The 21,342-nt window shown below is 38.2% G+C and overlaps 1 protein-coding gene across 1 annotated transcript; it reads left to right on the top strand.

Annotated features, from left to right (window-relative positions):
* The first annotated feature begins 1,999 nt into the window (after positions 1–1,999).
* On the top strand, positions 2,000–19,546 carry LOC311281350 (calpain-1 catalytic subunit-like). The gene is made up of 23 exons (XM_084394192.1): positions 2,000–2,055; positions 2,470–2,543; positions 2,713–2,986; positions 3,204–3,276; positions 4,647–4,765; positions 4,908–5,041; positions 5,222–5,396; positions 5,558–5,629; positions 5,947–6,032; positions 9,938–10,009; positions 10,700–10,860; positions 11,917–12,077; positions 12,218–12,229; positions 12,324–12,529; positions 12,705–12,756; positions 15,801–15,869; positions 15,957–16,014; positions 16,112–16,173; positions 16,319–16,387; positions 17,191–17,269; positions 17,515–17,631; positions 17,982–18,034; positions 18,178–19,546. The coding sequence occupies exons 2-23, from the start codon at positions 2,518–2,520 to the stop codon at positions 18,202–18,204; spliced, it is 2,157 nt and encodes a 718-aa protein (XP_084250318.1). The 5' UTR covers positions 2,000–2,055; positions 2,470–2,517; the 3' UTR covers positions 18,205–19,546.
* The last annotated feature ends 1,796 nt before the right edge of the window (positions 19,547–21,342 follow it).

Raw genomic sequence — 21,342 nt, 5'->3', positions numbered from 1 at the left:
ATGTTTTTCTGCTTCTCTTTTTCTGTCTCACAGCTGGGAGGAGCGTCAGTGTGTGTGAGCAGGCCTGACCCTCCTTGCATCTGAGGAGAGCTATTATTCTTTTATGGGTTTTATCGAAACACAGATGTTTTAATCATTGTTTTAATATTAACACAGCCATTTTAAGGGCTGTCTCAATCACAAAATGATCCCAGTGCACTGAAACGTTAATTCCCTAAAAAGTCCCACAATGCACTGTGAAAACCAGGGAGATAATGTTGGACAGATATCAGTTCTGCTGTTGTTCATAAACACCAGTAGTAAAGTTGTACAATGAGGACGTTGTCATGCTGCTGGAAATAGAGTAATCAGTGTCCCAATGTGTAGTGAGCAGGGTCCTTACTGTCCTTACCAGTGCCTGAAGCTATAGGGAGCATATGGTCGGCTAGTATAATAGCCTAAAAGATGTATTAATATTCTTATACATTTTGTGTTTATTGATTCTAATATTGTTGTTCCTCCTGCCTTCATTAGGGGATGGCGTAGTCAGTTTGAGTTACTAGTACTACATTATCATGAAGATATTGATGTTGAAGATATTGAATGATTACAGGTGAAGATGGGAATGAAACTCACTAACTTAGTGTCAGTGACCTCTGGTGGAGAACTGGTGACATGACGGCTGTGAATATCAACTTTTACCAATCAATTTAATGTGCATTTTATTATGACTATGGAAGACAGCAGAAAGCATTTTGTTCTTGAGAATGCAGAAGGAAATGTTAATCTGAGTATTTATCCCTAACAAAAAACAAACAGTGATGAAGATATTGACCAGAAACGCTCATCTTATAGCTTGTGCCCTGTGAACTTTTGAGTGGTTTCATACTCTGTCTCTGAGGGTCTTGTTCATCTTTTGTTCAGCTCAAACAGTAGAGCTTGCAACGCCAAGGTCATGGGCTCAATTCCCAGGGAAAGCAAGAATTGATAAGAATGTAAATGTGTGAACCTTGAAATGCAATGTAAGACGCTTTGGATAAAAGCGTCTGCTAAATGTAAATGTAAGTCCACATATTAATGACTCTTTTGAGGTTATTTGTAGCCAACATTAACACATCTGCTTATTGTGACGTTTAAAAAATGGTTAAGCCTACATGGTTGGTTTTACCAACAGATGTTTTTAAAGCTTTTAAAAGATATTTGCCTTGGTATATTTTTTTCCAAAGTAACCTCACAGTTCCAAACTGATTGCACATTCTTCTACAGTAGTCAACATTTGAAGTGGATCAAAACCTTTCATTAAAGTTGTACATGAATTTTGAACAATACCCGTTCTTGTCTTAGGACAACTTTGATTAACTTTTTTGATCTACTTCAAATGCACTGTAGTTTGCATCAAACTATTCCTCTCTTTGTACAGAGACAGTTCTTGATCTGACTTGACTGGTTTTCATTTGCATATAGCCTACTGTATTGACACAAGGATTTAAACATACCTGGCTGGCATGAGTGTTAATTTGTTACTATGGCCATAGTTTACATATTTTATACTCATCATTAAATAAATAAATAATAAATAAATAAATAAATAAATAAATGTAATTAATTAATTAATTTAAATGAATATAAATTGTAATTCATGATCATTATAATGATGAAGCCTGCAGTAGAATTCTACATTCAAAGCAAGTCCAGACAGGATAAACTGGTTTCTGCTGCACTGAATGCATTTTTGGAGGCCTTGCATAAACAAATACTATAAAAACAAACTAAACTGCAATAGAGTGTCTTTTATAATATGAAAATAATAATAATAACAATTATAACTTGATAATGTGAAACACGTAGACCAACGTTTTGTCCTTTGGCAAATGTGGAGGATTTCAGTGTCTTATAATGACAAAGATTCAGATGAGTTCAGATGAGTTTCTGTCAATCACTTCTTTGTTATAAACACCTACGCTGGGAATGGGGCAGGGCTTCTACAAGTGTTTAAAAGCTTGAAGTAAGGCAAACGTGTGTAAACACGGAGAAGATTACCAGTCACTTGGGTGAACATTCATTGCATCTCTGAAGGTATATATATATATATTATTCATGTTAGTAATGCAATAAGTTAAAGCTCAATAGTCTCGCTGGATTGGATTATTCAGTTTATTACAAACTAATTGATTTAAAAAAAAACACTTTATGGATTGTATACTTGTATGAATTTAATTACTTTGTTTTTAGTCTGTAACATTATGCAAAATAAAGTACTAGTGCACATTTACATCTGTAGATGTTGTTCTGTAAGGATTTATTATACTGTGTTTATGTATGTGTTATGTCTGTATTCCCGCAACATAAACAGTTGAGCATTGTGCAAACAATAGGTTTAATAAAATGTATACTTTGAATGAAATGAAAGTCGTTTGGATAAAATCTTCAAATGGCAACTGTAAAAGTTACAACACAGAAAAAGTAAATAACAGGATGGGTTCTGTTTAGGTTTAATCGAACAACTATATTCAAAGAGAACAATCATAGAGCTGTAAGATGAACAGACACACTTATCTGTCAAGGTAAACATTGACCTTCCTCTTAAAATAAAGATTGTGGCTGGTATTTCTGGTGGCAGGGAATGGCACAGGTTGTCAATGGGAACTGGTGAATATGAATGTGATAGAGGTAACTTTTATTAAAGCAATGTAATATCTTTGTATTGTTGTTGCAATTTCCTCTTTTTAATAGTAAAGACATCCAGACAGATTTTAGAATGCCTCCTCCAGCGGTTCCACACGGCATGTGCCTAAAAATCATGGATGACCGCAACACGAAGGGTGGCATGGGCTCTGAAACAAATCCTTTGAAGTTCATGGATCAGGACTACAACTTTTTACAAGACTACTGTCTTAAGACAAAACAGAGATTTGTTGATGAGTTTTTCCCGCCAGACCCTCGTTCCATTGGCGAAGGGCTGCTGGAGCCAGAAGTCATGGCCCGAGTGGAGTGGATAAGGCCATCGGTATATTATCTATACTTCATCTTTGACGTGTTCTGATAATAATGCACACCTAATTAGAATTTTAAAATTTTTTGAAAGCTAAAAGATGTGACTATGACAATTCTTTTTTTATTTTTTTTTTATTTAAAAGACACTACTAAAAACAACTTTCAATCACATCCCTTTCACAGAATGCATCAGTTGCCAAATACTAAAGATATGACTTATTTTCTTTCAGAAATTGTATCCAGATAAAGCTGCATTTATTGTAGAGTCAGTGTCCAGGTTTGACTATGCCCAAGGAAATATAGGTATGTCTGGGTAACCAATATTGTTGTTTTAGACACTTAAAGCATGGGTAGGCAGTTTTGGAGATGCTAGCAATAGCATGTTAGCTTGGAAAGCATCCCACGCTCCCTTCAGAGCTTCTCCAAAGCCACGCCTCCTTCAAAGCACATGAACGCGCAAAGCCAGAGAGTCTGCAAAGCGTCATGAGAGACGGAATTAAATTACCTCACGTCTCAAAGCACATAACACTACAATAATATTGAACGTAATAAACAACTTACAGAGCTCTTACTTGTACCACATTATTGATGCAAATACATTTCGGCGTTGATAGTGTTGCCATAGAAAGAAACAGAAATAAAAAGTAGAACGTCACGGATTGCCATCTCGGTAATTATGCAGCATAAACTCGTTGTTTTGGTTCAGGAGGAACTGTAAAAGTAAAAACAGCGGCTGCTGTTTCTTTGCAGCACTTTAGCTGTCTGTCTACAACTCATGTTGACGTGATGGAAATACAGACAGGAAGGTCATCCTATCATTGCATTTTGTACTTTTTTAAACTCAGATTACTTCAATTATTGATTGCTATCAAGATGAGAAGGGAGTTTCAACAAGTATATTAAAAAAATTGCCTACCCTAGCAAAAGTTTAAAAACCCTAGTTTTCTCAGTAAATTCTAGTGCATTGGCATGCTGCCACCTATAGCGTCATCATAAATAAGCAAAACGGTGTTCAGTTCAATTACCTATGCCATTGTAGACAATGTCATTGTAAATAAAAGCTTAGCTTATATTTAAGCCAAGTAACCTTATTGTATTTTGTACAGATTTGCATACTATTCTTTTTCTGCCCTCTGAGCAGCACACTAGTGCTATAATAAGTGCATTTGAGTCTTACATTCCTTTTCCCTTTCAAATCCTTGTAAGCCCCAAGAATGTTTTGTTTGCCTGCAGGGAAATTTTTAAACCATTTTTTTTTGGTTAGATTGTTCGATTTGCACAAAACTTGGCATGCATCATCCCAAGACCCTCATGACAAAATGTTATCGAAAGAAACATAATTTTATATTGCACTTACAATGTAGTTTTATATAATTCGTTTACAATTTATCCCAATAATATTGAAAACATATTTGTCAATTTGTGTGATGTGGTATCTATACTGCTGTCTAATTAAAATGAAGAGACAATAATATTTGTCTTTTATAATATACAGAATAACACATCTATAAAGACACACTTAAAGACTTGTTATATTTGAAAAGATGCATGGCGACATCCTTATATCCTTTGGTCTGAGCCATTGAAAACAAGATTTTTTTTTTTTTTGTGGAATATGTAAGATATCCTATAAAATGTACTGTTCCAATTAGTGTTTTTTTTTTCTTCTTCAGGAAACTGCTGGTTTCTGGCCTCTGTTGGGGCTCTAACATTTCAAAACAAATTATTACAAAAGGTCGTCCCAGAGAGACAATCGTTCAGCCACAATTATACTGGTTTATTTCACTTCAGGGTGAGTTCCTCTTATTTCATGCCATAATTTCCAATATTACATTTTTTCCACTATTTTGATCATATTATCCAGAATTGAAACTCCAAGCATTAGGTTTTCCTGTTAGTTTTGTACTCAGTGTTCTGCTTATTTAAACTTACAGTTCTGGCGGTTTGGGAAATGGTACGATGTTGTGATTGATGACAAACTGCCAACAATCAACAGCAAGCTGATTTTTGTCAGATCAAAAACATATAATGAGTTCTGGCCAGCCTTGCTGGAGAAAGCATATGCAAAGTAAGTGCCTGTACATCTTTTAGTGACTTTATAATATATAAGTATATGTAAGCAATTGTGCTGTCGTATTCAATATAAGCACGACTGTAATTCAGCCTGTGATTAATGTACAGTATTAGTCTTCAAATTTATGTCTATTACATTACGGCATACAATTTAGAGTTTGAATGACTGTTACAGGGTGTGCGGCTCCTACGCTGACATGCACTATGGCCGGGTATCTGAAGCCCTCATGGACTTCACCGGTGGGGTTCATATGCACTACGAACTGAAAACAGCTCCAACTGATTTGTGGGAGATAATGTACCGTGCTTTCCAGTCAGAAGTCCTTATGGGCTGTGAAACTCCAGCAGGGGTAAAAACAAAACAACAACAACAAAAAAAACAACAATATTTTACAGGGACATTTTAATTTGTGGGATTCCAAAAAAAAACACTTACAGCACATTTTAAGCAATGACTTTTCCACCACACCATCTGTCTTCTGATAATTTTTTTCTGTTTCCACATAATCAGAAAGAGAATGAGGAACGATTACCAAATGGCATCGTTCTGGGCCACGCTTACACTGTGACAAAGGTTTACCAGGTAAGACTGCACAAAATCAAGTCTCAGCACGCATCAGATTCAAATAAGGTCTTAAGGTAAATATTTTAGGGACAAAAGATAATGGAAGCCAACAAACTTGATACTCACCCATGCTTTACGTGTTTGTACATGATTTGGTCTTTTTGAATAAATCTTAGTGTTTGTTCTGCTCGGTGCTCGAACGTGACAAATCATTAAAAATAAACATATGCATTTTACTTCAAAATTCTGTTAAATTACAAAATAAAGCTACAAAAGGCTAAATCTACTGGTAATATCAGAAAGATCTACTAATTATTTAAAATCATGCTCCACAGGTCATGAGTGGTAAATATCCAGTTCAGCTGGTGAGATTGTTCAATCCATGGGGAGGCATTGAGTGGAATGGAGACTGGGGTGACAAGTAAGAACTGATTTTATTTAACCACACATTCTCTTTTTTTTTTTAAAGTCTGTTGTGGAAATTTACTATTTGCAACAAATTTTATTCTTATGGATAAACCCCTTGAAATGCACAGTCTTGCTTTCAAGAGGGTCCTAATATACAATACACAAAAAAACTACAAGATAATTCATACACAAGAATTGCAAAACATTAATAAACACAACCAATAAATTACAACAAACAAATGTTTGTAACGGTGCAGTGTAGTTGAATCTAAAGAGGGATGCGTGGCACAGAATGACAATGAAACATGAGGTTAAATAAACAAAGAAATCAAGTGAACTCTACACATCTACCATAACTTCAACGACAAACAGAGATTTGAGGAAACTGAGGGCTAAATACACAGGATGGCAATAAAAGAAACAGGGAACAGGTGTGCAACTAATCAGAAACCATGGTAACAAACTACAAACTAGAAATCAGCAAACCAGTGTCAACGAAAACCATGACAAAGAAACAAAACATAACAATAAAACTATTACACTAAACAAGACATGATAAAGAAACTAAATATTACTTGAACATGGCAATGTTTGCTTAGCAATAATATATGCAGTATATATAAACATAAATATAACATAATCTAAAGCATGTACAGCATGTCTCAAAATAAAGAAGCAAATATATCATCTGTATATATAATCCCTGTTCTGTTCTGTTCTCTCCCGGTTATCGTCTATGTTATTGTGTGCGTTGTGGATTCTTCATGGTATCTTGGTTTCCCTTATCGGTCGATCACTTCAACGTATGTCATGACCGACTGATAGGAATTTCGCTAGAGAGGCCAATCTACTTCGAGTGAAACTGAAACGAGCCAATACACATTGGCATGCAATCATTTGCATCAGCTGTTCAGCCTCGCAGCGCGGGTATATAACAAGCTGCAGGTGCGAATGCATTTCAGCTTTTTGCTTCGGAGCCAAGCATTTTGATGCTCTCTTTAAACTTCAAGAGTTGTGAAGACTAATTCAAGCAAGCTTCTTTTTGGGATTTCTCATGCGGGCGTGACGACACAGCAGCGTGAGCAGTCTTTTTTCTCTCTCTCTCTTTTCTCTTTTTTGTTTTTGCCTTTGAGCAAACAAAAAGCTGTTTTTACAGCAGTAGCCTGGTTCTACCAGACTCTCGTACATTTCATTTGTACAGAGAGTCTGGCCTCACTCCATTGACAAGCGTTAACTTCCTTGTAGGCGGGTACTCTGTTGAAGTTTAAAACTATTGGATCTGCCCAGAGTCACTCTGGATCTGCCATAACCAATCGCTAACCTTTGGTCATGACGTAACCCTACAACTCAAAATAGCCCACGACCTCAACTTCATCGTTCTCAGCCACTCCCTCTGTTCGCTGATTGGACCGCCAAAAAAATGATCGGAGAAAACCAAAGAATACACCACAATCCCAGACGTAGTACTGAAGGGAAATAAAATTGAGCGGAAGTACGCAGGAGGGCGGAGCCAGGCTAGGTGCACAGGTGAGAGCGCTCAAAAGCCATTTTCACGGCTGGTAAGACCAGTGAGAGAGACGCGCACAGACGGTGTCTCAGCACCAGTGAGAGCAGTCCCTAAAAGAGCTTACACAGATAGAACGCGTCTTTACAAAGATGACATTCTATCTGTGTGCTTATGGATGCGGTCATTACCTGGGATCGTGGGATGGTCACGATCGCCGCCTCGTGTGTCTGGGCCTCGAACACGCCGAGGCAGCTTTCGTGGATGAGTCATTTGCCCATTGTGGGAAGATGACCATCTCGGAGCTGCGGTCGAGACTCTCATCCCTGCAAAGGGGCGGTAACCTTATTGTATTCCTCAGAGGGCTGCTTCGGGCTCTGGCATGGGAGACCTGAGGATTGCGGTGAGCGCGCTTCCTTCGGGGAACCAACCCCCTAGGGACTCTCTCACACTCCACCGCCAGCAGAGTCACCATCGGAACGTTCTGGACCACCCTCGAGGTGTGTACCAGTCACTTCCTTTGGTGCTCCCCGCGACGGACAGATGTCGATCGCGGCATCGGAGGGTGGGTCAGACTTCCCCGCGGATGACAACTTGGCGCCGCTGCCTCCTTCGGGTGTGTCAGCGGTGCCCGAGACGGACCCGGAGATGATGGCCATGCTTTCCCGGGCCGCCAACAGTGTGGAATCCTCCACCATGTCCCGAGCCCTCGAGGCTGGATGATTGGTATCTCGAGGTGGTGCGTGCTGGTTCTCAGCAACCCACCCCAGTGCCTTTCTTCCCGGAAGTGCACGAGGAGCTCACGGGGACGTCAATGGCACCTTTTACTGGCAGAAACTGTTCCGGTGACTCCTCCTCCCTCACCACCCTTGATGGCGGGGCGACTAAGGGATACACACATATCCCGCCAGTGGAGCGAGCCGTTGCTATGCAACTGTGCCCTGACTCCACTTGGCGCGGAGAACCGTGTCACCCTTCCCGGGCCTGTAAGTACTCGTCGGACCTAACCGGCAAGGCTTACAAGGCCTGTGGGGAAGCCGCCTTTGCCGTGCACCCCATGGCGTTGCTGCAGGTCCATCAGGCCAAGGCACTGAAGGAACTGCACAAGGGTGGTCATGACCCACAAGTTCTCCAGGAACTTCATGCTGCAACGGACCTCGCGCTTTGTGTGACGAAGGTCAGTGGGTCATGCGACGTCCACACTTGTGGTCCAGAAACGCCATCTCTGGCTGTGTGGAGACCGACAAGTTCCGCTTCCTTAACTCCCCCGTGTCCCAGACTGGCCTCTTCGGCGACGCGGTTGAGAACTTTGCCCAGCAGTTCTCGGCTGTACAAAAGCAGACTGAGGCCATCAAACACATCCTGCCGCGGCAGTCAGCTGCTGCCTCCACCCCACCTCAGTCTGCTCGTAGCCGGGGGCGACCTCCTGCGCCAAGGCCCCCGCCAAGAAGGGTGGTAAAGCCAAGAGCAAGCGTCCCTTGGACGGGCGACCCGGAGATGGATGGGACTGTTCGTAAGAGGGCCGGGTGGAAAATCCTTGTTTTCCTTTTGTTTTTGTTCCTCCGCTGGCCTCAAAACCAGCGGTACCCAAATTTTCAAAAAAGGGGATGATACACAGGGCAACTTTTTGAGCAATGTTGCAGGGCAATCTTGCCGAGCGATTGTTGCTTGGGCACTTTCCCATTGAAAATGGGCAATAAATTCCTATCTGGATAATTTAGATCGGTCGTGGGCCCTGTGTCTCATCTGGTTGCCTGTTGACGGCTCAAAAAGTTGCCCTGTGTATCATCACCTTAAAAGAGCAGTTTCTTCCATCTCTGGGTCCGAAGAGGGCCCGGAGAGCAGTGGGGGGAGAGAATCCTCACCACTCTCATCCGCCTCTTCTATCTCTTCTAATGTATTATTTTTTAGGTACTTTGATAAGAGATTATAAATTAATTGTTCAAATACTTAAACAATAACACATATTATTGATATAGGTCTATCATTTTGTTGATCAAGAATGTCACCTTCTTTACAAATTGGAGTAATACAAGAATACTTCCATATAGTCAGTGGATCAGCCAGTGGATACATCAGGATATGATAAGCAAATTTAATGTATTATTAAGACTGAGCTGATCAATAATATTCAAAACATCTGTAGGTATTATTTTAGTAAAAGAAAAAATACGATATAATTGTATAATAATAGTAGATTATTGTACAGCAATAGATAGGGAATCATGAATTATATCACACAATAGTAGCAGTTTATCATAACTAACTTTCAGAACAACTGGCAGTGAAAACATTCAACAACAAATTGTTATATTTTTTGCAGTTCTCAAACAAAAAAGTTTGTGAAATTATTTGGTTATTGCACAGTCAAAATGAACCTTTATTGTGATGTATATTTTACATAATTCTTTCAGATCACCCTTGTGGAACACAGTGAGTGATGAGGACCGCAAACAACATTTTCTGGCCGAAAATGGAGAGTTCTGGTGAGTATGAACCATGTTTTAAAAAAAGATTCCCACTCCGATCATATTTTGAGCTATTTTTAAACATTCTCAGTGGTCTTTAAATTATGATACCTGTGCCGTTTTCTGGGACTTCGCTTCAGCAGAGTGGCAGTAGCTCATTAGCAATTCGCCTCTGCGTTGTGGGCGGAGCCGTTGGCACGGAGACGACCCTTTTGTCTGTGTGGCAGCCGCAGAAGTGACGTTACTCTTAAGAAACAGAGAAACTGACTGACTCTCTCACGAGTGATGGGCTTGACACGAGGGGACAAACGACTGCGACAGGCGAAACTCGTCGCCACCCGGCGTGTGCAAGTCTATTTGAACGAGCGCGGAATTTCACATGCACGAGTATGAGCTTGTGGCCCCGCCCAGTGGAGTTACTAGGTCACAACTCCAGTCTATTTTAGCCGGCATTTTAGCGTCTGCTACTGATTCACATCCATTTGAATGCGGATTGCGGAAATACTCAGAAATACAACTTTGAGCTTATTTTTCTCAAGATATGTCCTCTAACATCAGAAAAATGCCACAAGAACATGTTAACACCTAGAAAAACATGATTTTCATCGGAGTGGGTCTTTAACACGTACTAAAACATGAATTACTTATTGTCTAGGATTTACATATGAAGTGTTTTTTTTTTTTTTTTTTTTTTTTTTTTTTTTGCAGGATGTCAATGAAAGATTTCTGTAGAACATTTGACAACATGGATATCTGCTGTTCCTGTCCTGATTTTCTGGAAGAAAAGTCTGCATGTCACTGGATTGCCAAGTTCCACCATGGCAGCTGGGTTCCTGGGAGTACAGCTGGAGGCTGCATAAATCATTCAGGTGCTTTTCTTTCATTAGTGGTGCCAAAGGCAAGGCACTACTATTGTTATTGCTCATACTTATAATTATTATTTCATGCAAAACTTTGACGAGCCATAGCTCCGAGCGAGGATTTCGCAGACACGTGTGATTTACCACATTTGAAGAGACTGGCAGGCTCTGTAAGAACATACCTCACAATGGGGTAAAAGTTGTGACCCTGGGGGGCAGGAGCTGCCCAAAGTTGCCCCATTGACTTACTATGGTGTAGGACGGCCCATGAAACACACATGTTTTTCCTAATATGGTAAATTGCATAGGGATTTTGAATTGAACATAACTCTGGATCACAGTGTCATAGAGATCACTCTTGAAAATAAGATCAAAGGGATATCTTTGGATAGAAGTTTGGATCTTTGGATAGAAGTTTGGTGGTCTCGTTTGACTCGGATCAGCAAACAGCCAATCATGAGACACCTTCAACACTTCCTTGCCACACCCTAGCAACCACTGTCAAGCACCCTAGCAACCGAAATCCAAAGAGGGATATCTTCCATTCTGAATGTCATAGAGACATGGGAGTTGGTTTATCATTCATACTGACAAGCAGCCTTTGGAGTATCATCATTGGCAGCTGCCAAGCCACTCCCTAGCAACCAAATAGAGTACCTTAGCAACCGTTTTGCAATACCTATATCTCTGCATCAGAACATCATATAGAGATGGGGTTTGGCTCTTTTGACTCGTGCTATCAAACAGGATTTCCAACATGCTACACATGCTAGCTGTGGATAGCTACATGCTAATTGCAATTAGCTTAGGGTTAAACATGATAAGAACAATTAAAAATGTGCAAGCATCATGCTAGCATCATGATAATCCTACTAGCATTATGTTAATCATGCTAGCATCATGCTAGCAACATGCTAATCATATTATCATATAACAACATGCTAATTTTGTTAGCATATTGCACCACTCACATTTTCTTCAGGAAATGTACAGTCTAGTTATGATTATAAAGCTACTAATCATCAATGCAAATCTGCTTCTAACACCCGTGTCCTGTAATTGTAGACACCTTCTTTACCAACCCCCAGTTTTGGCTGAAGCTTAATGAGATGGATAAGGCCTGTGATCAGGGCCAGAGCAATGTTCTGGTGTCCCTCATACAGAAACCTGACAAGAGAAACAGACGCCTTGCTTCACACCATGGCATCGGCTTCTGCGTGTTTGCGGTCAGTATTCACACAAAAAAAACCACATAAAAAACCACACACAAAAACAAACAAAGAAACGCAAAGGCAATAAATATGGTTGTACAATGATGCCATTGTGCTTAGAGTGTAACCTTTATTTTTGTTTTGAACTTTTACAGGTTCCACCCGAGGCAAGTAAAATATACTCAAAGTTTTTAATACATAATACATAATACATAAGTTGTCATACCTTTCTGACACGTTTATTGTTTAATTATCCTTTAGATGAGATCTGAGGGAAAGTTTGGGTCAAGCTTTTTCTATAGCAGAAAGCCTGTGGCAACAAGCGGGGACTTTCAGGATGCAAGACAAGTGATGAAATTATTCAGACTGGAGCCAGGAGAGTATCTCATTGTACCATCCACTTACATCCCTAATAAGAACGCAGAATTCATCCTGTCCATTCTGTGCAAAAATGAGATAAACATTCAGTAAGTTGAAGGACTGAGAGATTGACTATAACTTTACAATATTCAACATTTGAGTAATTATTTATGCTTGGAATACTGAAAAACTGACTTTACACACTGAAATGTTCACAATCATGTGCTTTATTACACTGGTTAATTTGTTGTTTTTTTAATATGTGGGGTTTTTTTTATCCAGAAAGGACACAGAAAGGACAGAGAAAGATTTTCTTGTGGATTTCGTAGACGAGGTAATAATACACACACTTATTTTGTACAATTTTTAGTGTACTTTGTCAATATGTGCAATCATTGAATTAGTTATATTGGTTATTTCAACATATCTCTGCAACTGCAACTAAACCCTATCTTTGTCATTGAATATTACATTATTGTTTATTCTATTCAAATATTAATATATTGTTACATAAATTCACATTTTATTCTTTTTAAAGGGGTGGTATAATCCCCTTTTCACAAGATGTAAAATAAATATCTGATGTCCCCAGAGTTTGTATGTGAAGTTTTAGCTCAAAATACCCCACAGATATTTTTATATAGCATGTTAAAGTTGTCACTTTTTGAGGGTGAGCAAAAAACGCACTATGTTTGTCCCTTTAAATGCAAATGAGCTGCTGATTCCGGCACAGAGGGCGGAGCTACAACAGCATGTGTCCTTTTAACTCACACAGATATGCACTGAAAATTTCAAAACCTTTTAGCCTTTGTTCAAACTGGAGTCAGACAAAGATGGAGAGACTCAAGAAGAAGTGACAACATGTAGACAACATCTCTGAATGGTTAGTTGATAAATTTATGTAGCTTATGCTGGGTACACACCAAAAGATAATCGGGCTGATTTTGGGCCGATTTCCCCCCTCCCGACAATCCTAGCTATGTCCCGATTATCTTGATGGTTCTACAGATTATTTTATCAGATTTTCCCTTGGTGTGAGGTGTGTTATGCCTGGCTCACACTACAGGAGTTTTAAAATCCTAACCGATTGTGAAATCTGGTTGCAGCACACACTTACGGAGAATCTTTGCATATTTTCTTCCCTCAAATCTTAAACATGCTCACACTACAAGATTTGAAATTCGCAGCGCATCACACACTACACAATGTTATTAAGATTATCGTGCCAGAGGAAGCGCCTCACGTGATCTCACGCAGGAGATCGGAAGTGGAAAAGCAGATGTAAACAAAATATATGTCCTTCATATCAAGTCATCTTCGTGAAAAGGTTCCCGTGTCCAAAGGAAAGCGAAATCTTTCAAAAATCATTCTTTTAACATTTAAGGATATTTCTAATGAATGGCGTCAGCGCTGGTCAATACAATGAATCAATGCCATTGATCTCTATTAAGTGAGCATCAGCTTCAGCGTTGTCCATGCGCCACATTGCTGCTCAGCTGAGCCTTGTAAGAGGAGCTCAAAGTTAAAATTAAATATTAAAATAATTAACAGCTTGTTTCATTACATCTATCTTTGAATGAATCCAAATTTCTTTTACATTTTCGTTGAATGAACGGTTTAATGACTCACTCAAAGACAGACCCTTGCCGCCACCTAGTGGCGTAATAATGTAACTTGACTGAGTGTCAGCCTGTCTAAAATGCGCTGAGACGAACAATGCCGATACTAATGAAATATCAGCAGAAAGCCTCTCGTAAAGTGAGATTCGAGGATCGGAACTAACTGTTATATAACAATGGCCTAACAAGCTATTTGTAAGGTTTATGTTCTGTTAATATAATATGTGGACCCTTATTTTGACATTGTATCTTCTGTTTAGGCTACTCTACTTCGTTTGAATGCGCTTTTTTAAGTTTCGGTTTCATTACGTAACGTTACCTGCTGAGTGCTGACCACAGCGTAACACTTATTTATTTACCTCAATGGAAATTCCTTAACCACGACAGCCCTACTTGTTTCTTATTGGCTATTGTGACAGTAGCCTACTGATGTAATCACAATCTTGCTCATCCCAATAAATATCAAACATGTTTGATATGATCAGGGCGAGCACCATTTGTGTGAGAGCAGATCGGGAGATGCAAGATTCGATCTGTGAACGCCTCACATTACCAGATAATCTGCGCCGAACATCGGAACCGATCGAGGTCATCGACAAGATTTTTTCTCCGATTCTCGGGAGGAGAAAATCGGGCATAAATCGGCCTAAAACTCCTGTAGCCTAGTGTGAGCCAGGCATTAGAGTGTCCGAACCTGATCGGAAGAACGTCGGAGCCGCCCCGATCCCGAATCGTAAATATTCTACATGTTGAATATTTACGATCAGAAATCCTGATGTGTGGGGTGAACCAGGACAAATGCGTGCACGCTCTGGAAATTATCACGTGAAACGAAACAATATCCAATCAGAAAGCAACATGATGGAAGACGGAAGCATGACAAACACAGTCATGGCGTTTTTTAGATTTTTTGTCCTCATGTTTGTGGTCTAAATTTTTCTTTGGCTCACCAAACATAGCCTACAAGACAGACAAATATATAGACAACATCTCAAACATAGTAAAGGAAATATAAAAAAAGGATACAATGGAAAATATCATAATGAAAATAAATATACTTAAATACAACTCATTTGTTGTTGTCACTTGGTTTGGTTAAGGATACTGATGGCATTTGGGATAGGCAGAGGCACTCTGAAGCGCCTCCCAGACTTCAGAAGCTCAAACTGGCCAGAAATAAGTTTGCAGTTTAAATGGCCAAACCAAGCAGAGAGATGAAAGATTAAAACACTTTCAATGTGTGTGATGTACACTAGCTCAATAATCTGAGCTATGACGCCCAAATAGTTCAGTCTTCTGAGGAGACTAAATCATTGTGAGTCACATTTTGTATCACATATTGAAAATATCCTATCACATTTTGAAAATCTTATAAGATGTAAAAAATATTTTGGTGTGTACCCATCATTATTTATAGTTATCTTCTAGTCATTGATTAGCATATTCTGTCTTGATAATCTATAAATCGTGTTCCGGGGGCGGGGTTTATGTACATTTTAGGGTTGGCGATGTCACTAACCCAGAAGGAATGTCGTGTAGGAACTTTGAGCGTCGTAACTTTGCAGATGTTGTTTATTCTCAAACAGCAACATTACACACTAACTAAAGTTTTTAAAGATTTGAGAACCTGATATCATCTGAAAATTGTAAAGAGTAGATTATCAGAACTCAGACATTTATGTTCTGCTTTAGAAATGAGAAGTCTAATTGTGATTTTAGTAGTTGCCGATGATACAGTTGTCTCTTTTTTCATATTTAGGTCGCATACAACGATAAAGTGGATGAAGGACTGCAAACTAAAATTCTGTTTCGACAATATTCCGATCAGGTAAATATGTAAGCTAATATATTATCAAAAAATTAAATTAGCTGCTGCTACAAGCTTCAAACTCTTGAATGTCTTCTTTGGAAACAGTACAAAGTTGTTGATGCTGAGAAACTTCAACAGCTTCTTCATGAAAACCTACTCAGAGGTGAGTGTTTTAAAAATCCTGTACGTTCTATGTGAAATTTAGCTTAGAAATCTTAAATTGCCTCGTAAATCTCACAAATGTGACCCGTACCTTTTAGGAAATAAAAATACTGAAGGATTTGGCCTGGATTCCTGCAGAAGTATAATTGCCATGTCTGATGTATCCTTTTTTCCTTAATTAAAAACTATTAAAAAATAATTTGTTGAATGATGATATATGATTTATCCCCATCAGTTTGTGTTTCCAGTCATACTGTGAAGAAACATGTTTTAGCTCTAGAAATATTTCCTGACAATAAAAATAGTTCTCTGTCACTGGAAGACTTCGTGGATCAGAATTTCTTCGTCTGTGGACCCGCATTATGATGTACAAGGTGAGTGGTTTTGAGTCTGGATTTTAGCTTTGATTGTTGATTGGTGTATATGACTTTCTTCTTTCAGACGAATACAATCGGAGTTATGTTAAAAAATATCCTGGCTCTTCCAAGTTTTATAATGGCAGTGGATTGCAACCAACAGATTGAAGCTCAAAAACGTGCATCCATCCGTCATAAACGAACTTCACACGCCTCCAGGGAGTTAATAAAGCCCTTCTAAAGCAAAACAATGAGTTTGTGTAAGACAAATATTCATATTTAGCACTTTTACAAAGTAAAATTTTAGCTTCCGGCCAAATGGCCATAAGCAGTCTACATGCCCCTAAAGCGCAACTTACGAAACTTGTGATGTCGGAAGTAGCGTAGTGCGTCATGGCGTAGCGTAAATATCCACAGTACGTCGCATAAGTTGCGCTTTACACTTAGGTGGAATCCGTATGTTTGTATGGGCGGACGCTAGTTATTTCACTTTATAAAGTTTTAAATATTCATATTTGTCTAACACAAACTCATTGTTTTGCTTCAGAAGTGCTTTATTAACTCCCTGGAGGCGTGTGAAGTTTGTTTATGACGGATGGATGGACGTTTTTGAGCTTCAATCTGTTGGTTGCAATCCACTGCCATTATAAAACTTGGAAGAGCCGGGATATTTTTTTTTAAATAAAACTCCAATTGTATTTGTCTGAAAGAAGAAAGTCATACACACCTAGGATGGCTTGAGGGGGAATAAATCATGGGATAATTTTCATTTGAAAGTGAACTACTCCTTTAAGACAATAAAAAAAAATTTTTTTTTACAGGAAATCTTCTACAACATGGATTCTTCCAGAGATGGGGTTCTGGATTTGAACGAACTGCAAAATGCATTAAAGAAAACAGGTTAAAGCTTATACAGTTTATACTTTGCGGTAGTAAAACGTTGAAAATAGTACTTTACTTAGTAGAAGAAAAGTATTAAATATTTGCATTAACTATTTTTTACAAACATCACTGCTGTAGTACAGTGCATCTGTATAGCTGCCTAGTGACCCCTAAAATTGAAAACAGAGATATTATGATAGGCTATATATAATATTTTCACATTGTATAGATACTGTATTTATGTCATGGTTCTTGTGCCCTAGGCATGCATATAAATGAAGACATCCTGAGTCTCATGGTTGTGCGGTATGGTGGTGCTTCAGAACAGATCTCTCTGGAGGGTTTCATTTGCCTTGTCATGCGTTTGAACTGCATGGCTAGTGAGTAAGACTAGACAGAAAAGCAATTTGATGTTCTCTCTCTCTCTCTGACTTCCTTATACAGAAAGCTGGAGCCTTTCTCAGTACGAACACTCACATTCACACTCTCAGTGTAACATCTATGGGCCATTTCACCAGCCACCGTGCCGCCCTAATTTGATGTTCAGGACTGTAAAATAAAATTTAAAAAATAAATATATTTTTTAGGGTAAGCTACCAAGAGTTGTGTCACACAAACTGGTAAACAAAATTTGGTTTGAACCTTTCATGCTCCTGAAATAGTTTGAGCTAAATTCCCTGGGTATTTGTTATTATTATTACATTTTAACAGCCTTTATTTTCTTCATCAGGAATATTCCAGAGACTCTGTGAAAGTGGGAAGATAACTCTTAATGAGAGTGAGGTAATCCTGATGTAAACATTTCAATTTTTCCATATCTCCAACCACATACTGTACAAGTGTTTAAAATCATTCTGCTTGATTTTCTTTGCTATTTTTTATAATTCAAAATTCATACATTTACAACCTGTACATCTGTGTTTTAGTGGATTGGACTCACCATGTACTCATGAGGGAACGTCTGTTTGCCAACAAACCTCAAGAACAGATCGGCGGTTTAGGCAACATTTAGGCGGTTTTGGTTCAGTACATTTCTTTCATTTCATTTTTTTTTATATTAAACTAATAAACAAATTGTGATGCTTATTCACTTATTATCCCTCCAAGAATTAAAATGTTTTTGCTTTTCTTAAGTTTTTTATTTGATATACACATTTCACACGATCAAATTGTGTTTGTAATTCTGTAATTTGTGCAAAAATAACTGTTTTAACTGTCTGTTTGAAAAGTGATTAATGTTATGGATGTAAAATTTCTCATGTTGACCACCTGGAGTCACTGTTGTCAGATTGTTTGCTTTGGTTTTGAAACCTCCTGCTATTGTTGTCATTGCTAGTTGTTTGAAAGAAAGATGACATTTGAACCAACCCTGTGTTGATAGGGTCAATTAAAGGGATAGTTTCTGTCATTATTTACTCACCCTTAAGTTGTTCAGAACCTGTATGAGTTTCTTTCTTCTGGTGAACACAAAAGAAGATATTTTGAAGAATAATGGGTAACCAAATAGACGATGGGCCCCACTAACCTGTCCTTCAGGTGAGACGTCCGGACTTCTCAGGATCGAACACATCTGACTTTCTTTTCAGCATATCATGATGGAGCCGATTATTTGTCAAAAGTATGAAATAATGTCTTAAAACTTTTGTCTTGTAGCAAAGTGGGTTGAGTGTGATCAAGATGCCTAATAACCCTTAATCGCTGTTTGGGGTCAAAATGACCCCAATGGACTTTTCCTTCATTTTTTAAAAGTGTTACCTTCATCTCAGGGGCATGAAACTCTGTGACTTTTCCTAAATAATCTATCTAAACATGCACAAAAAACTGGGCTTGATTTGGTTGTTCTAAAGGTGTGTACATTTTTTTTAACCATTTAAGCTGTTTGGGGTCAAAATGACCCCACATTGAAAATGAATGGGAAAATGAAAAAAATGACTTTTTTAAATTTTGTTTGTCAAAAAAATAAAAGTAAATCCATTATAAATCTGATTTTTTTTTACAAATAAACCAAGGTCTGGTCCTAGAGCATAAATAAAAAGTAGAACGAACTTTCTATCTCATACACACACACACACACACTCACACACAAACACACACATGTATGTGACTGCAACAGAGAGCATTTTTACAGAAATTGGCAAATAAAATAAACAAAACTGGCATAAATCTAAAAAAAATTACATTTAAATAAAGGTCTGGTCCTAGAGCATAAACCCAAAGTGGAACGAACTTTCTATCTCATACACACACACACAAACACACACGTATGTCACTGCAACAGAGAGCATTTTTATAGAAATTGGCAAATAAAAATCAACTAAACTGGCATAAATCTGAAAAATGTCACATATGCAACATGGAACAAGCTTTTTCTTTTTCTTTAAAAAATCTTTTTTCATGAGCCAATTTATGGTCTAGTTATGTAATTGTGCAGTAAATAGGTAAAAAACTTCAAAATTTCCACAAAAACACAGCATAAATGTATAGTTGAGAAGTAAATTAAAAAAATGATATATAGTTTTCCATTTAAAAAATGTATATTTCCTTATGCAATCGCTCTTTAAAAGTTTGGGGTCAAAACACCTTAAGTGTTATCCTTTTTTAACAGCGATTAAGGGCTAGATAGTGTGGTGATAGTAGAACTCAAAACAATGAGATAACTGAGTTGAATTGACTAATTGTAAAAAGTACATTTGAAATTTATTGTGAGAAAAAAGTTGCAAATATGATGATAAAAGTCAAATTTGTGAAAAACAAATGGGAATATATGGATTCAAGCCCTGCTGATAATGACAGCAGAAAGCCCCAAAAGGGAACAGGACACCATTCCACATGACCATTCTACAGGTAACACCAAGAAGGACAATGGGCCAGATGAGCAGATGATTTAATGCATGTTGTCACTTACAGAAATAAATAAGGTTTCATTCACAGATGACAGCAGCTCAATTCCAGGAAGGTTTCTGGCGCAGTTCTAACAAAAAGAACCAGTGACTGTGCTTTGTAATCTCACAAGAGGCTTGTGCATTGATCAGCAAAGTGATATTTGAGTCCATGCCTCTCAACTTAAAATACACCAACCAACTTCAGCAACCCTCCACAACAGGAAGTGAGGGATCAAGGGCATGTGGGCAATGATCTTCCCTTGCCAATGAGAGAAAAAAAGCCTCGTATTGCAACGACTCGCAGAGCCACCCTAGTGAAAGATGTAATGACTGATAAGATGGCTGACAGAATGATCAGTACATGAATGGAAAAAGGAGACAAACTTGACCAGAAACACAGGAATGAAAGGTTGCAGAATGTGGGAAGCTCATGAGGAGCTGCGCAAAGAAGAGACAATTACCAGAGTGAAAAGAATGAGTAAAAGTTCAAACAATAGTCAACATCAACCAAACTTTCCTAAAATTGAATGACAGCCCTTGATTTAGTAGCAACTTAATAATAACCCCACCAGAACAAAAAATTATTGAAGAGAAAAATATATCAAAGGAACGTAGAAACGATAGTAAATTAGAAAAGAAATTAAAATAATGAATGGTAACGACTAATTCAAGAAATTGACATAGCACAGTGAGAATTAAGACAAATCATGAAGGAAAATAAAAGTAAAACTAAATATACCTTTTAAATAGATCCAAATGGGTACTCGGATGCAATTTGTCAATACAGATACCTTCATTTAAGGCTACAGTTGAAATTAAAGCAAGTATTAACAAATATTCGATTTCAATTTTAATTCATAAGATTATTATTTGATTCAATATGCTTTTGACTAATTAAATATATATCAAGTAGTGCTAATAGAACGACAACCTCAATTGGAAGTTATTGAAATTTAATAACAAACAGGCCCTTATGAACAATTTATATGGTACCAGAGGGGGGCCAAAAAAGATATTTGGGATTCACATGAAGGACAGATTGTTGCACCAACAACACTATTGAATATATTCTCAGTCCAGATGCGCATGGTTTTGACCACTGCGCAAGGGGGGAATAAGGGAATAAAAGGCAAAATTAAGGGTAAGGAAATTAAATTTAAAGGCGTTTTAAATTAAAAGGGATTTTTTGCTAATTTCGGTCTGTCCACA

This window comes from Rutilus rutilus (assembly GCF_951802725.1).
Source record: "Rutilus rutilus genome assembly, chromosome: 21".
In the NCBI taxonomy this organism is placed as follows: Eukaryota; Metazoa; Chordata; class Actinopteri; order Cypriniformes; family Leuciscidae; genus Rutilus; species Rutilus rutilus.
Note: the sequence above shows the minus strand (reverse complement) of the source record. Positions and strands in the feature narration are given on the sequence as shown.